General features: G+C 49.3%; 1 protein-coding gene across 5 annotated transcripts in view; it reads right to left on the bottom strand.

The window, feature by feature from the left end:
- Positions 1-18,745, bottom strand: part of OPCML (opioid binding protein/cell adhesion molecule like) — a 994,952-nt gene that overhangs the window by 113,382 nt on the left and 862,825 nt on the right. For all 5 annotated transcript variants that reach the window (XM_063943620.1, XM_063943621.1, XM_063943623.1 and 2 more), the window contains one exon: positions 6,259-6,491. In XM_063943620.1, coding sequence (XP_063799690.1) covers positions 6,259-6,491 — 233 coding nt within the window. The remainder of the gene's footprint in view (positions 1-6,258; positions 6,492-18,745) is intronic.

The following is an 18,745-nucleotide window of genomic DNA, read 5'->3' as shown; positions in this document are numbered from 1 at the left end:
GATCACAGAATGGCCACCGCAGAGGCCAGTAAATTGATGTCACACCTCCCCCACACTGCCGTCCAGCATGTCAGCAGTATTCCGGCACATGCGCACTGCAGCGCAGGCAACTAAACATCAGTCATTAGAGGCCGATGCAACACTACATTTTCTGAACCTTTTGGGCGATAGCTTTTGCCAAGACTGACCTATCGAATAATAGCAGCCAAGCGTAAGGGGCTGCTTTTGGGATATTTTATTGGCCTTTGGCCAGAATACTCACACCTACAATACTGTGCAAGAAAACAGGCCAATCACCCAATTAGTGTAAAACGGGCCCAGTAACTGTATAGGTGTGTATCCAGCTTATGAGCGTTATACTTCCTCCCCCCCCCCCTTATGAAACTAAAGTTAAAGACAAAACGCGTAGGAAGGTTATACTGCACTGCCTTTGACTGATACCTTAACATCCCCAATATTACTGCATACATGGTAAATCAGCTTCAGCATTAGAAGCGATAAGTTCCCATTCCCTCTAAGCTGAGGCATTTTATTGTACTACATACCATTCAGCATCCATATAAGCTTTATTTCTCTGACGTCCTAAGTGGATGCTGGGGACTCCGTAAGGACCATGGGGAATAGCGGCTCCGCAGGAGACAGGGCACAAAAGTAAAAGCTTTAGGATCAGGTGGTGTGCACTGGCTCCTCCCCCTATGACCCTCCTCCAAGCCTCTGTTAGGTTTTTGTGCCCGGCCGAGAAGGGTGCAATCTAGGTGGCTCTCCTAAAGAGCTGCTTAGAGTAAAAGTTTTGTAGGTTTTTTATTTTCAGTGAGTCCTGCTGGCAACAGGCTCACTGCAACGAGGGACTTAGGGGAGAAGAAGTGAACTCACCTGCGTGCAGGATGGATTGGCTTCTTAGGCTACTGGACACTAGCTCCAGAGGGACGATCACAGGTACAGCCTGGATGGGTCACCGGACCCGCGCCGCCGACCCCCTTGCAGATGCTGAAGAGAGAAGAGGTCCAGAAATCGGCGGCTGAAGACTTCCCAGTCTTCTTAAGGTAGCGCACAGCACGGCAGCTGTGCGCCATTGCTCTCAGCACACTTCACACCAACGGTCACTGAGGGTGCAGGGCGCTGGGGGGGGCGCCCTGGGCAGCAATGAAAGTACCTATGCTGGCTAAAAATACATCACATATAGCCTCTGGGGCTATATGGATGTATTTAACCCCTGCCAGGTTGTCAGAAAAACGGGAGAAGAAGCCCGCCGAAAAGGGGGCGGGGCCTATTCTCCTCAGCACACAGCGCCATTTTCCTACACAGCTCCGCTGCTAGGAAGGCTCCCAGGCTCTCCCCTGCACTGCACTACAGAAACAGGGTTAAAACAGAGAGGGGGGGCATTTTGTGTGGCGATATTATAATATATTAAGATGCTATAAGGGAAAACACTTATATAAGGTTGTCCCTGTATAATTATAGCGTTTTGGTGTGTGCTGGCAAACTCTCCCTCTGTCTCCCCAAAGGGCTAGTGGGGTCCTGTCCTCTATCAGAGCATTCCCTGTGTGTGTGCTGTGTGTCGGTACGTGTGTGTCGACATGTATGAGGACGATGTTGGTGAGGAGGCGGAGCAATTGCCTGTAATGGTGATGTCACTCTCTAGGGAGTCGACACCGGAATGGATGGCTTATTTAGGGAATTACGTGATAATGTCAACACGCTGCAAGGTCGGTTGACGACATGAGACGGCCGGCAAACCAATTAGTACCTGTCCAGGCGTCTCAAACACCGTCAGGGGCTTTAAAACGCCCATTACCTCAGTCGGTCGACACAGACACGGACACCGACTCCATTGTCGACGGTGAAGAAACAAACGTATTTTCCATTAGGGCCACACGTTACATGTTAAGGGCAATGAAGGAGGTGTTACATATTTCTGATACTACAAGTACCACAAAAAAGGGTATTATGTGGGGTGTGAAAAAACTACCTGTAGTTTTTCCTGAATCAGATAAATTAAATGAAGTGTGTGATGATGCGTGGGTTTCCCCCGATAGAAAATTATTGGCGTTATACCCTTTCCCGCCAGAAGTTAGGGCGCGTTGGGAAACACCCCCTAGGGTGGATAAGGCGCTCACACGCTTATCAAAACAAGTGGCGTTACCGTCTCCAGATACGGCCGCCCTCAAGGAGCCAGCTGATAGGAGGCTGGAAAATATCCTAAAAAGTATATACACACATACTGGTGTTATACTGCGACCAGCGATCGCCTCAGCCTGGATGTGCAGCGCTGGGGTGGCTTGGTCGGATTCCCTGACTGAAAATATTGATACCCTTGACAGGGACAGTATTTTATTGACTATAGAGCATTTAAAAGATGCATTTCTATATATGCGAGATGCACAGAGGGATATTTACACTCTGGCATCAAGAGTAAGTGCGATGTCCATGTCTGCCAGAAGATGTTTATGGACACGACAGTGGTCAGGTGATGCAGATTCCAAACGGCACATGGAATTATTGCCGTATAAAGGGGAGGAGTTATTTGGGGTCGGTCCATCGGACCTGGTGGCCACGGCAACAGCTGGAAAATCCACCTTTTTTTACCCCAAGTCACATCTCAGCAGAAAAAGACACCGTCTTTTCAGCCTCAGTCCTTTCGTCCCCATAAGGGCAAGCGGGCAAAAGGCCAGTCATATCTTCCCAGGGGTAGAGGAAAGGGAAGAAGACTGCAGCAGGCAGCTCCTTCCCAGGAACAGAAGCCCTCCACCGCTTCTGCCAAGTTCTCAGCATGACGCTGGGGCCGTACAAGCGGACTCAGGTGCGGTGGGGGGTCGTCTCAAGAGTTTCAGCGCGCAGTGGGCTCACTCGCAAGTGGACCCCTGGATCCTACAAGTAGTATCCCAGGGGTACAGATTGGAAGTTCGAGACGTCTCCCCCTCGCAGGTTCCTGAAGTCTGCTTTACCAACGTCTCCCTCCGACAGGGAGGCAGTATTGGAAACAATTCACAAGCTGTATTCCCAGCAGGTGATAATCAAAGTACCCCTCCTACAACAAGGAAAGGGGTATTATTCCACACTATTTGTGGTACTGAAGCCAGACGGCACGGTGAGACCTATTCTAAATCTGAAATCTTTGAACACTTACATACAAAGGTTCAAATCAAGATGGAGTCACTCAGAGCAGTGATAGCGAACCAGGAAGAAGGGGACTATATGGTGTCCCTGGACATCAAGGATGCTTACCTCCATGTCCCAATTTGCCCTTCTCACCAAGGGTACCTCAGGTTCGTGGTACAGAACTGTCACTATCAGTTTCAGACGCTGCCGTTTGGATTGTCCACGGCACCCCGGGTCTTTACCAAGGTAATGGCCGAAATGATGATTCTTCTTCAAAGAAAAGGCGTCTTAATTATCCCTTACTTGGACGATCTCCTGATTAGGGCAAGGTCCAGAGAACAGTTGGAGGTCGGAGTAGCACTATCTCAAGTAGTTCTACGACAGCACGGGTGGATTCTAAATATTCCAAAATCGCAGCTGATTCCGACGACACGTCTGCTGTTCCTAGGGATGATTCTGGACACAGTCCAGAAAAAGGTGTTTCTCCCGGAGGAGAAAGCCAGGGAGTTATCCGAGCTAGTTAGGAACCTCCTAGAACCAGGCCAAGTGTCAGTGCATCAATGCACAAGAGTCCTGGGAAAAATGGTGGCTTCTTACGAAGCGATTCCATTCGGCAGATTTCACGCAAGAATTTTTCAGTGGGATCTGCTGGACGAATGGTCCGGATCGCATCTTCAGATGCATCAGCGGATAATCCTGTCTCCAAGGACAAGGGTGTCTCTTCTGTGGTGGCTGCAGAGTGCTCATCTACTAGAGGGCAGCAGATTCGGCATTCAGGACTGGGTCCTGGTGACCACGGATGCCAGCCTGAGAGGCTGGGGAGCAGTCACACAGGGAAGAAATTTCCAAGGAGTGTGGTCAAGTCTGGAGACTTCTCTCCACATAAATATACTGGAGCTAAGGGCAATTTACAATGCTCTGAGCCTAGGAAGACCTCTGCTTCAAAGTCAACCGGTGCTGATCCAGTCGGACAACATCACGGCAGTCGCCCACGTAAACAGACAGGGCGGCACAAGAAGCAGGAGGGCAATGGCAGCAAGGATTCTTCGCTGGGCGAAAAATCATGTGATAACACTGTCAGCGGTGTTCATTCCGGGAGTGGACAACTGGGAAGCAGACTTCCTCAGCAGGCACGACCTCCACCCGGGAGAGTGGGGACTTCATCTGGAAGTCTTCCACATGATTGTGAACCGTTGGGAAAGACCAAAGGTGGACATGATGGCGTCCCGTCTGAACAAAAAACTGGACAGGTATTGCGCCAGGTCAAGAGACCCTCAGGAAATAGCAGGGACGCTCTGGTAACACCGTGGGTGTACCAGTCGGTGTATGTGTTCCCTCCTCTGCCTCTCATACCCAAGGTACTGAGAATTATAAGACGGAGAGGAGTAAGAACTATACTCGTGGCTCCGGATTGGCCAAGAAGGACTTGGTACCCGGAACTTCAAGAGATACTAAGAAGGGACTTGCTTCAGCAAGGATCATGTCTGTTCCAAGTCTTACCGCGGCTGCGTTTGACGGCATGGCGGTTGAACGCCGGATCCTAAGGGAAAAAGGCATTCCGGAAGAGGTCATCCCTACCCTGGTCAGAGCCAGGAAGGAGGTGACCGCACAACATTATCACCACATTTGGCGAAAATATGTTGCATGGTGTGAGGCCAGGAAGGCCCCACGGAGGAATTTCAACTCGGTCGATTCCTGCATTTCCTGCAAACAGGAGTGTCTATGGGCCTCAAATTGGGGTCCATTAAGGTTCAAATTTCGGCCCTGTCGATTTTCTTCCAGAAAGAATTGGCTTCAGTTCCTGAAGTCCAGAAGTTTGTCAAGGGAGTACTGCATATACAACCCCCTTTTGTGCCTCCAGTGGCACTGTGGGATCTCAACGTAGTTCTGGGATTCCTCAAATCACATTGGATTAAACCTCTCAAATCTGTGGATTTGAAATATCTCACATGGAAAGTGACCATGCTGTTGGCCCTGGCCTCGGCCAGGCGAGTGTCAGAATTGGCGGCTTTGTCTCACAAAAGCCCATATCTGATTGTCCATTCGGACAGGGCAGAGCTGCGGACTCGTCCCCAGTTTCTCCCTAAGGTGGTGTCAGCGTTTCACCTGAACCAGCTTATTGTGGTACCTGCGGCTACTAGGGACTTGGAGGACTCCAAGTTGCTAGATGTTGTCAGGGCCCTGAAAATATATGTTTCCAGGACGGCTGGAGTCAGGAAAACTGACTTGCTGTTATCCTGTATGCACCAAACAAACTGGGTGCTCTTGCTTCTAAGCAGACGATTGCTAGTTGGATGTGTAGTACAATTCATCTTGCACATTCTGTGGCAGGCCTGCCACAGCCAAAATATGTAAATGGCCATTCCACAAGGAAGGTGGGCTCATCTTGGGCGGCTGCCCGAGGGGTCTCGGCTTTACAACTTTGCCGAGCTGCTACTTGGTCAGGGGCAAACACGTTTGCAAAATTCTACAAATTTGATACCCTGGCTGAGGAGGACCTGGAGTTCTCTCATTCGGTGCTGCAGAGTCATCCGCACTCTCCCGCCCGTTTGGGAGCTTTGGTATAATCCCCATGGTCCTTACGGAGTCCCCAGCATCCACTTAGGACGTCAGAGAAAATAAGAATTTACTTACCGATAATTCTATTTCTCGTAGTCCGTAGTGGATGCTGGGCGCCCATCCCAAGTGCGGATTGTCTGCAATACTTGTACATAGTTATTGTTAACTAAAACGGGTTATTATTGTTGTGAGCCATCTTTTCAGAGGCTCCGCTGTTATCATGCTGTTAACTGGGTTCAGATCACAGGTTGTACAGTGTGATTGGTGTGGCTGGTATGAGTCTTACCCGGGATTCAAAATCCTTCCTTATTGTGTACGCTCGTCCGGGCACAGTATCCTAACTGAGGCTTGGAGGAGGGTCATAGGGGGAGGAGCCAGTGCACACCACCTGATCCTAAAGCTTTTACTTTTGTGCCCTGTCTCCTGCGGAGCCGCTATTCCCCATGGTCCTTACGGAGTCCCCAGCATCCACTACGGACTACGAGAAATAGAATTATCGGTAAGTAAATTATTATTTTCTTGCGTGATTTGGCACTTATGCTTTTATCTCATCATTATTAAATAAGGTTGTACGTATTACACTAAGGTCTAAGCGCTTACCTTGTACAATAAGGTGTACGCGGGAAGTTTTAGGGTGATTGTCTGTCTGCACGGAGCAGGTATAAGGTCCTTCATCATATATGTCCACATTCCGGATCTCAATGCTGTACTGGCTCTTGGTGTTGGCCACAAGGATCACGCGATTGTCTATGGACCACTTGTCATTGCCGGTGTATAATATGGTGCTGCGGTTCAGCCAGGCCACCCGGGTGACTCTATTATCCACTGTGCACCTGCAGAGGAGAGAGAAATTGGATAGAGACGTTAGACTTCCACGTTAGGGATTCCACAAACAACATAAGGGTGACGTGTCTAAGCTGCTGGTTGCAAAACAAAGCAAGGACTGCACAATTGCCCATGGTAAGCGGACAACCAGGAACACACCGCCATGTATACAGAACACCACAGACGTCAGTCACCAAGGTCCATCCACACCTCTCGTACCATACAGGACACATGCTCCTCTGCATTGTCTGTTGATCACTATGCCCCCGCGAAGCTGTTAGAGTGACTGCAGGAAACATGTTTATTCTGCAGCGTACAGACATTGTGTACCGCCTAATACACAGCCGTCACTGAGCGCCAGGACATCTAGCCAGTGCACTTTGCACACAGCTTAAGAGTTTGGTCCATAGCTGGGCAGGTTCCACTCAATAACACATATTGAAGTGTGTCTGTGACTTTCGCTCTGCACAGCACAAATGTTTTTTCTTCTTCTTTGAATCAGGGTAATAGCCTTCGCCCCTGCCTGGCAGGATTAGCTCTCCTGCTCTCACGCGCCACATGTCTTCCAAAGTGGCGAGAAGTGAATTAGAGGAAGGAAAATTGAAGGAACGCTGGTTCCTACTCAGTGAGCCACAAATCCGCTTCCCAGGCAGGGAAAATGTTCTACTGCCATTTAAATAAATGGAATTTAAATCCTCTTCAGAGCAGATCATTTCAATACATTAAATAGGACGGCTCAAGTCAGATAATAAACTGTACAAAAGGAAAAGTTCTATCTGGGATGACGGATTTCCCGGAATACACTGCAAAGCAAATGTTACACTCCGTCCGACCGATTCAGTGCGTCACAGAGGTTTCACACCACCCCTGATCACCGGCAGAGGACGGGACAGCAATCACATTCTAATGCCCGCCATTAGTATTATAGGGTATATACAGAGGCTATGTAAATGGTGCCCCGAAGCTGCCACTGGTAGTTTGTGGGACTTGATATTACACACGCATGTATGACATATGTGTGATCGCTTTCATAAGATAACATGCTGTGTCTCCGGACAGTACTGACATTTATGTATCTGAGAACATCTGTCCTTGGTCATCCTGCATCGGACCCCATCCTGTACCAGTCACCCTGTACAGGACCCTATACTGTACCAGGTCACCCTGTACGGGACCCCATAATGCACCCAGTCACCCTGTATGGGACCCTATACTGTACCAGGTCACCCTGTACGGGACCCTATACTGTACCAGGTCACCCTGTATGGGACCCTATACTGTACCAGTCACCCTGTACGGGACCCCATACTGTACCAGTCACCCTGTACGGGACCCTATACTGTACCAGGTCACCCTGTACGGGACCCTATACTGTACCAGGTCACACTGTATGGGACCCCATAATGCACCCAGTCACCCTGTATGGGACCCTATACTGTACCAGGTCACCCTGTACGGGACCCCATACTGTACCAGTCACCCTGTACAGGACCCTATACTGTACCAGGTCACCCTGTACGGGACCCTATACTGTACCAGGTCACCCTGTATGGGACCCCATAATGCACCCAGTCACCCTGTATGGGACCCTATACTGTACCAGGTCACCCTGTACGGGACCCTATACTGTACCAGGTCACCCTGTATGGGACCCCATAATGCACCCAGTCACCCTGTATGGGACCCTATACTGTACCAGGTCACCCTGTATGGGACCCTATACTGTACCAGGTCACCCTGTATGGGACCCCATACTGTACCCAGTCACCCTGTATGGGACCCTATATTGTACCAGATCACCTTGTATGGGACCCCATACTGTACCAGGTCACCCTGTATGGGACTCCATACTGTACCAGGTCACCCTGTATGGGACTCCATACTGTACCAGGTCACCCTGTATGGGACTCCATACTGTACCAGGCTCACCCTGTATGGGACTCCATACTGTACCAGGCTCACCCTGTATGGGACCCCATACTGTACCAGATCACCTTGTATGGGACCCCATACTGTACCAGGTCACCATGTATGGGACCCCATACTGTACCAGGCACACGCTGTATGGGACCCCATACTGTACCAGGTCAGCCTGCACGGCACTATATAATGCATTTGGACATCCTGCCCAGGACTCTATACTGCGTATAGTCAATCTGTACAGGACCCCATATGCACCCGTCCTGTACAGGAGCCCGCCAGAACATGAGGTGGTCACTGACACTGTTACCCTGATACCGGTATGCAGTGTACACTTGGCTGTTAGGTATATTCCCATTCCAGCTGATGAAGCCACTGAGGATGATCTATTGGTGTCTAACCTGAGATTCTGGGGGGATTATACACAGCCAATAGGTTACCGACACGTATCTCACACACTTCTTTAGCTTGCATCATACATTGTGTTACATTGTGTTACACTGCTGTATTGTGCACAGAAGAGAATAGAAATGCTCTCTATACAGTATAGCACAGACCTGGGCAAAGTACGGCCCGCGGGCCACATACGGCCCTTTGTCAATCCCTGTCCGGCCCACAGGCTCCCTGGACCATGGATGCTCGGGTCCTGCAGGACGCGCTGTGAATCACAGTCCTGTGTGTGCCTCAGCCAATACTGAAATGCTATTGGCAGAGACGCACACAGGACAAGTGACTCACAGCGCATTCTGCAGGACACGATCGTTCCCCATTGCTCACCTCCCCTGTCAGTCACAGCATGTTCCCAATGCGCCTCCTGATATGTCCATCGTCCTTCCTTGCCTGACGGGGCGCCGCTCAGTCAGCACCATGCTGTGGGACAACTGCACACAGCAAGATCACTGTCCGGGGCCGGCACGTACTGTATGTAACGTTCCTGACTAGAGGACCGTTCTCCTACCGCCAATATAGAGATCCTGGGCAGGTACACATTATATCCCCTGTACATAAAATAATAATAATAATTGTGTGTGTACCCTAAATTGTGTAGTAGTACTGCTTGTAGAACTACAAGTCCCAGGTTCTATTGTCTCTTAATTTTCTCCTATAAATACCCAGCGCTGGATCTGGTGCACTTAAGACCTTCTTAATTAGGTTGGCGTCTTCCCCTTATTCCCGTATCCATCGTCAGGTAATGTGTGCAACTCAATTAAAAAGAAGGGGTGTGCACCACAGTGCATAAAACCACTAATTTATTAGGACAACCACATACAATTAAGTATAGAATCACGTACTAACAGTGGCGGTATAAACCACTGCAGGTAACATCAGCATTATTGGTTCGGCCCTCCGACACAGTTCAGATTTTTCACGTGGCCCCCTATAGAAATGAATTGCCCACCCCTGGTATAGCACCTAGTGATGCTACCGGCTCCTAGTGAATTGACCTGTTGCCTTCTCATGACGATTACCACCCGCCGAGGTTGCCATCCTCCCCTTACCCTGTGTGTCTCCAACCTCTCCCATGCCACAAACACACACATATACAGTAGAACAGAATTACATCCAATATGCAGGAACATGGCTCTATACGTTTATTCGCTGGAGAACATCAGTGTCAGATGAACACCATACAGTGTTTCTCTATTACGGTCTGAGTTGTATAAGCGTCAGACATTTTTCTGGAGACCACAACTACACAGAAATCTATATAAATAACAGTCACTATGGCTTCAGAATCGGGATTGGACATAAACAGATGGAGTACAACTGAAAGTGGTGAGAGTCAGGCAGGATCATCAGTGCCAGGCCCCCTGGGCCCCCCACACATGTACCCCTACATATCCCTCAATGGAGGGCTAGGGCCCCGCCCACACAATGGCTGCCCCCTCCAGTGCGATTTAAATGCACCGTGCACCCACCGGAGATTACAGATGGTGAAAGTATTACCTAGAAACCTCTGATCTCATAAAATAGCCGTGTGCTGGTCCTGGGGAGGAGGGGGTCTCCTCCAATCACGAACAGCTCAGAGTACAGCGGCCCACTGGGGATTTTCTGCCTCTCCTTAACAATGAAGCCAGAGAGGATTAAGGTGGTATTAATTCCAAATTCATTAACGCCATGTAGGAATCGATCAGCTGTAACACATATCCCACTTAATGGGAATGGATTAACAAAACGTAAGGGAAGCTCATAGAGTATTGCCGCAAACCCGTCTGCTGGGGTCTGCAGACCAGAGTCTTCATCATCATTCCTATATATATCCCTTCCTGACCCGACGTGACATTCTGGATAACTCTGTAACCACGAGAAGTCTGTGAGGGAAGGGGTTAATCAGGATAAAACACTGGATGTTTCCAGAACAGGATATTCTTTAATCTAAAACGGTTTCTCAACAACCAACCACCACCTTCTGGTGATATAACCCACATTATATACAGTAGGTGTGTGTATACAGTAGGTGCCACGTTTATTTAGAGCATCATACAGCAATCTGGATCTCAGTGGTCCTCTCTCTAACCACCAGTGTGGATGAAAGCCTGAATATTGTCATTCCGCGTGCTGGCAGCAGTTTGGTCTAACACAAACCATTAAAATACAAAGTACGTAATACGGGGGTCTATTTACTAAGCCTTGGAGAGAGATAAAGTACCAATCAGCTCCTAACTGACACGTTACAGGCTGTTTTTGAAAAATACCACTTAGAAGCTGATTTGGTTGATAGTCTACCCACTAAGAGTGGGCAAGCCTTTACTAGGGTCACATAGCAGAGGGGTGGAGGGGGGGGGGAACAGCGGCGACTCTCAGATCATGTGTTATTATAGCACGCTGTTATTTTATGGTAAATTCCATTTCATTTTATATTCTGGAGATCCTGGATTTTCTGTATAATTTCATGTTATATAAAACAGCAGCAAGCCACCTTTTCACATCTCGCCCACTTCCACGGTGAGCAAAGACTGATGATACCACCCATGCTTGACCCGAGTCTTACCTCTAGGACTCCTAGAGGGTAGGTAGCACGTGTTGGCAAGTTTGCATACAATATATACATTATGGGCCTGATTCAGAGGGGGGCATTGCTGCGCTCGCTCTAGCGTCTGTCCCCGGGGCTGCGGGAGCGATAATATGCAAATGTTAGTATCAGCCTTCCCTTGGTGTACCCTGAGATGCCGGCGTCACTGTACGCTGTAACACCGCCCGTGATTCTGGACATGACATCATCTGCGCATTATGGGCACGTGCACCAGCCTTATGGTGACTGCAGCAGTGCGTCTGAGAACGCAGCCGCTTTACCTGACACGCCCGCAGCATTCCCAGAACACGCTCACAACAGTCCCAGAACACACCCAGTACAGTCCCAGAACACACCCAGTAGAGTCCCAGAACACGCTCACAACAGTCCCAGAACACACCCAGTACAGTCCCAGAACACGCCCAGTACAATCCCAGAACACGCCCAGTACAGTCCCAGAACACGCCCAGTACAGTCCCAGAACACGCCCAGTACAGTCCCAGAACACGCTCACAACAGTCCCAGAACACACCCAGTACAGTCCCAGAACACGCCCAGTACCGTCCCAGAACACGCCCAGTGCAGTCCCAGAACACGCCCAGTACCGTTCCAGAACACGCCCAGTACCGTCCCAGAACACGCCCAGTGCCGTCCCAGAACACGCCCAGTGCCGTCCCAGAACACGCCCAGTGCAGTCCCAGAACACGCCCAGTGCAGTCCCAAAACACACCAAGTACAGTCCCAGAACACGCCCACAACAATCCCACAACAGTCCCAGAACACGCCCAGTACAATCCCATAACGCGCCCAGTACAATCCCAGAACACACCCACAACAGTCCCAGAACACGCCCACAACAGTCCCAGAACACGCCCACAACAGTCCCAGAACACGCCCACAACAGTCCCAGAACACACCAAGTACAGTCCCAGAACACACCAAGTACAGTCCCAGAACACACCCACAACAATCCTACAACAGTCCCAGAACATGCCCACAACAGTCCCAGTACAGTCCCAGAACACACCCACAACAGTTTCAGAACACGCCCTGTGCAGTCCCAGAACACGCCCAGTATAATCCCAGAACACGCCCAGTACAGTCCCAGAACACACCCAGTACAATCCCAGAACACGCCCAGTGCAGTCCCAGAACACGTCCAGTGCAGTCCCAGAACACGTCCAGTACAGTCCCAGAACACGCCCAGTACAGTCCCAGAACACGCCCAGTACAGTCCCAGAACACACCCAAGTACAGTGCCAGAACACGCCCACAACAATCCCACAACAGTCCCAGAACACGCCCAGTACAATCCTATAACGCGCCCAGTACAATCCCAGAACACACCCACAACAGTCCCAGAACACGCCCACAACAGTCCCAGAACACGCCCACAACAGTCCCAGAACACACCAAGTACAGTCCCAGAACACACCCACAACAATCCTACAACAGTCCCAGAACATGCCCACAACAGTCCCAGTACAGTCCCAGAACACACCCACAACAGTTTCAGAACACGCCCTGTGCAGTCCCAGAACACGCCCAGTATAATCCCAGAACACGCCCAGTACAGTCCCAGAACACACCCAGTACAATCCCAGAACACGCCCAGTGCAGTCCCAGAACACGTCCAGTGCAGTCCCAGAACACGTCCAGTACAGTCCCAGAACACGCCCAGTACAGTCCCAGAACACGCCCAGTACAGTCCCAGAACACACCCAAGTACAGTGCCAGAACACGCCCACAACAATCCCACAACAGTCCCAGAACACGCCCAGTACAATCCTATAACGCGCCCAGTACAATCCCAGAACACACCCACAACAGTCCCAGAACACGCCCACAACAGTCCCAGAACACGCCCACAACAGTCCCAGAACACGCCCAGTAGAGTCCCAGAACACGCCCAGTACAGTCCCAGAATACGCCCAGTACAGTCCCAGAACACGCCCAGTACAGTCCCAGAACACACCCACAACAGTCCCAGAACACACCCCACAACAGTCCCAGAACACGCCCACAACAGTCCCAGAACACGCCCAGTACAGTCCCAGAACACACCAAGTACAGTCCCAGAACACGCCCACAACAGTCCCAAAACACGCCCACAACAGTCCCAGTACAGTCCCAGAACACACCCACAACAGTCCCAGAACACACCCACAACAGTCCCAGAACACACCCCACAACAGTCCCAGAACACACCCCACAACAGTCCCAGAACACACCCACGATGCAGACATCTCTTGCATCCACTTTAGGTCACCTCCCAGTCACTGGCCATCACTTTGCCGCCCCAGTTGCGGAACGGATTATGTCCCCATAGTTTGTTATGGGCGCTACAATCTGTGTACAATTAATAAGAATGCAATAACGTGGGGGCTTTTACATTAGCTGCAGGTCCTGGGGCAGTAAGTCCCAATCTTGTGGATGCCCAAACAGGCCAAACGAAAGAGCTTGCACTCAACTGATGGTTATAGCACCGACCACTGGTCCCGTGACCTCAGGTAGGAGGAGAAACCTTAGGCAATGTCACACGTGATATTCTCTCCACGTATACGCTCCTGACACATTATATCAGAGATAATGGCAGAGTTTGTGCCTCTTTTGTGCTTTCCAAAGACCAAAAAAAAAAAGACACATTGGAGCCCACTGTTCATTGTCTATTAGTGGCAGACAAGTGAGAGGATGCTGAATGGCAGTAACACCTTTGCAGCATGTGAAATCAGTTTTCTCTCAGCGCCAATATCGATTGTGCTGACACCGCACTGAATCCATCCAGCGACAACTTTTAAGACTTTGAACGAGAAATGAATGCGTGTGATTGAAAAGACACATATTCTGTTATACTGTGAAAATCTATTTATCTGTTCAGTAAGCCGTCTTCCCCGTTGTATGCCTGAGAACGGACACAAATCTGTGACTGGGGGTCAGAGCCGCAGCGTAGGAGCTATCGTATCACAAAGATTCATGCGGGAAAGCTGCAACATTTATATTAAAGCGAGATTACCCATAAGCCTCTATGTGATGCTGTGAGTGTGACACAGTCTGTACAGCAAAGTAAATAAGAAAAAGCTTTAAACTTTATCATGGGGCCTAATTCAGACCTGATCGTAGCCGTGCAAGCCACCCTCACATGCAGGGGGGACGCCCAGCACAGGGCTAGTCAGCCCCGCATGTCTGGCCCTCCCCCCCCGCCGCACAAGTACAAAAGCATCACACGGCGGCGATGCTTTTGTACCTGAATAGTAGCTCCCTACCAGCGCAGCTCTTGCGCGCTGGCAGGGAGCTACCCGCTGCTCTCCGGGTCGCAGCGGCTGTGTGTGACGCCACGCAGCTGCCGCGGCCCGTCCGGTCACGCCTGCGTTGCCCGGACCGAGCCCCCAAAACGGCGGACCAACGCCGCCGACCCGCCCAGCGAACGACTCTGCCTCTCTATCGGGCAGAGGCAATCGCTGGGCAGAGATGCTGATCACATCTCTGGCATGCGCCGGCGCATGCGCAGTTCAAACCTGATCGCTCGCTGTGCAAAAACGCACAGTAGCGATCAGGTCTGAATTAGCCCCTCTGATCGGACGTAACGGGAAGAACCGCAAATAAACATGAGAGAACCGTCAGTTCCTGAGACCATGTACATACATAAGTATAATAATATATTAAAGGACCACTAAATCCCCAATGTGAGATTTTCAGGTATGAATCATGGACTTTAAATACACTGTTTAGGGGCGTGTCCTACAGTATCAGTGTTCGAGTGCTCCTCCAACTTTTCCCACTTGTGGGACATTGCTTACTGCGGGTGGGACAGTCCCTGAAAACCGGGACACTCAGAGCCAGCCCTAGGCATAGGCAAACTAGGCAAATGCCTAGGGGCACAAGCAGCTTCTGCTGATTAAAATGAAATGCGGCATGCCTATATTCTGTGTGTTACTGTGGGTGTATCTGCATACAAAATGTTACCTTACAGTTTATTCCTGGAAATCACTGTAACGTAACATTTTGTATGCAGATACAGCCAGAGTGTATGTTTATAAGGACATTAATAATGTGTGTCATATGTGTAAGGGGCATTACTGTGTGGGATTATGTGTATAAATGCATTGCTAATGTGTGGCATTATGTGTATAAGGTGCTCTACTGTGTGGCGTAATGTATAGAAATGGCACTGTTGTGTTGTCTAATGTGAATAAAGAGCAATATGGTGTGGTGTAATGTGAATAAAGAGCAATACTGTGTGGTGTAATGTGAATAAGGGGCACTACTGTGAGAAGTAATGTATATAAGGTACTACTGTGTGATGTAACGTGAATAAGGTACACTATCACATGATAAAATATGAGTAAAGTTGCACTACTGTGTGGCATAATTTAAATTGGGGGTACTATTGTGTGGCCATTCCCCTTCCCAGCAAGAACACGCCCCTTTTTGGGCTGTACGCCAAATGTGTGCACTGTTCCTATTTAAAATATGGGGGAGCACCAAAAATGAGGACTGCTCTGGGTGAGGGGTGATGCTGCTGGGAATGATGTGGAACTAGCAGCAGTGCTAGGGGGCACCAGCCAAAATCTTGCCAAGGGCATCATATTGGTTAGGGCCGGCTCTCGGGACACTTTTGGGGTATGAGGTGGGTGGCGATCAAACAGCTGGCTGCATTGATGAACTGAAATGCCAGTCTATCAGTAAGCCTATCTAGTGTCTCAAGGGGGAGCCCCAAAGGGAAATCCCATGGATTCTTTGTAATGGGGACAACTGTCACTTTCCCAATTAGATCAGCAACCACACCCCAAAATGCTGCTACACTGTGGCCGTAGACCAGACCCACATGGCCAAGATGGCGGCCATGGTACTGAGGTGGTTAACTCTCGTGCTTCTGCGTCATTTTTGAATGGGCCGATCAGCACAGAGGTGCTAGCTGTACGTGGTAGCCGTTGGCAACGAGAAGGACTGCAGCCAGGAACGCTCAGACCACGCCACAGCGTAAGGCTGGCCTCTATACGATGCTGGGACATGACAGACAAGTTTCAGTGCTATAATAAACTGTATTACAGGTTGAGTATCCCATATCCAAAATGCTTGGGACCAGAGGTATTTTGGATGTTGGATTTTTCCGTATTTTGGAATAATTGCATACCATAATGAGATATCATGGCGATGGGACCTAAATCTAAGCACAGAATGCATTTATGTTACATATACACCTTATACACACAGCCTGATGGTAATTTTAGCCAATATTTTTAATAACTTTGTGCATTAAACAATGTGTGTGTACATATACACAATTCATTTATGTTTCATATACACCTTATACACACAGCCTGAAGGTCATTTAATACAATATTTTTAATAACTTTGTGTATTAAACAAAGTTTGAGTACATTGAGCCACAGAAAACAAAGATTTCACTATCTCACTCTCACTCAAAAAAGTCCGTATTTCGGAATATTCCGTATTTCGGAATATTTGGATATGGGATACTCAACCTGTAATATATACTGCTGATCTGCAATGCATTGGTGTATACAGAGTAGACTATATTTAATAGTCTGTGACCTGTTTAAATGTATTTATATTTAAGACTGTTTGTATTTTAGGTAAAAAAAATGCACTTATGGTATTTATTCGCTATTTGATTTTAGAAGCCATCTTGTGTGACCAGGAGATGGGATGCTAATTGCCATTTCCTAGCAGGATGTCTGGTGAGGCTTTCATAGTGGCCAGTGCACAGCGGGTAATGTGCTTGGATTTTGCAGTTCCTGTGGGAAAGGTGTTAACGACTGAGGACTTCTGTGTTTCTGGGATCCGGTCTGAAGGTCGACAATGTTTAGGTCGACAGTCACTAGGTCGACATGGATGGAAGGTCGACAGGGTTTCTAGGTCGACATGTGCTAGGTCGACAGGTCTAAAGGTCGACATGAGTTTTTCACATTTTTTTTATTTTTTTGAATTTTTTCATACTTAACGATCCACGTGGACTACGATTGGAACGGTAAAGTGTGCCGAGCGAAGCGGTAGCAGAGCGAAGGCACCATGCCCGAAGCATGGCGAGCGAAGCGAGCCATGCGAGGGGACGCGGTGCACTAATTTGGGATCCCGGTCACTCTACGAAGAAAACGACACCAAAAAAAAAAAAAAAATCCTCATGTCGACCTTTAGACCTGTCGACCTAGCACATGTCGACCTAGAAACCCTGTCGACATTCCATCCATGTCGACCTAGTGACTGTCGACCTATAGTGGTCGACCTAAACATTGTCGACCTAGACACTGTCGATTTGATGAACCACACCCTGTGTTTCTCTATGTAAAGTGGCAAGTACGTTTGGAATCCCTGTACATTTGTTACAGATATATTGTAAGACAGAAAGTGGGTTACTCCGTTGAAACTGAATCTGTTTTTATTTATGTGTTGGAAGATAGCTGGTCTGATTGATATACAAATCCTAAAGGTATACGGGAGGGGGGGGGGGGGGGGGGGGAGGATTTCACCATGCTAGTGTGTCTTCTGACTATGTAAAGAGGCCTGTGAGCCCCGAGTTGTTATTCTCTGACTGAAAGAAGAACACATGCCATAAAACATCTTGCATGTACACTCTGAGCAATGCTTGTAAATAGGAAGGGTCTTTATTAAAAGGAGAATACACACGTAGCGAAGTATGCTTAATTTCTAAACAATCTGACTAGATTGCTTAGAAATTAAACACGGATCTCTACGTGTGTATGCCCCACAGCAACAGCAATACGCAGCCCCACGCGTCGCTGTCGCCGGTGAGCGTCCCTCCGCCCCCTCCCTGTTGCTCAGCACACATCGCGCTGTGTGCTGAGCGTTCTGTGATAGATTGCTCAGCACACATCTCCCCCCGTGTGTACCCCCCTTTAAGACTCTTTGAGCAAAAAACATCTTGCCTTCAAGGCGACTGCTTTTCATCTTGCAACCAACAGGTATGTGACACTCGCATTCCTGTTCGCCTGCTCTGGGTTGAGCAGTCTCCAAGCTCCGCCCCCTTCCAGTTACCATGCAGGGCCTGGTCAATGGTTAGCGACCAGTGGTGGTCAACCAACGCCAGTCAGGAGGTGTGGCAGCAGCGTAACCATGCATACACAGCAGCAAGCGGTATTAGGTGGCAGTGGCAGGAGCCTGAACAGGAACGCGGTTCCAGGTGCCGGTAGCAAAATAGCCGCCCACTGCGCAGTAGGTGGAGTCAGTAACAGGCAGCTACTGAGAGTAAGTGGATAGCCCTTATTGGTCCAGGTAGTCTAGTGACCTTGGGGGTGATTCAGAGCTGATCGCACGCAGGCAGTTTTTTTGCAGTGCTGCGATCAGGTA

This window comes from Pseudophryne corroboree, chromosome 10 (assembly GCF_028390025.1).
Source record: "Pseudophryne corroboree isolate aPseCor3 chromosome 10, aPseCor3.hap2, whole genome shotgun sequence".
In the NCBI taxonomy this organism is placed as follows: Eukaryota; Metazoa; Chordata; class Amphibia; order Anura; family Myobatrachidae; genus Pseudophryne; species Pseudophryne corroboree.
This window is presented reverse-complemented; position numbering and strand designations above follow the sequence as displayed.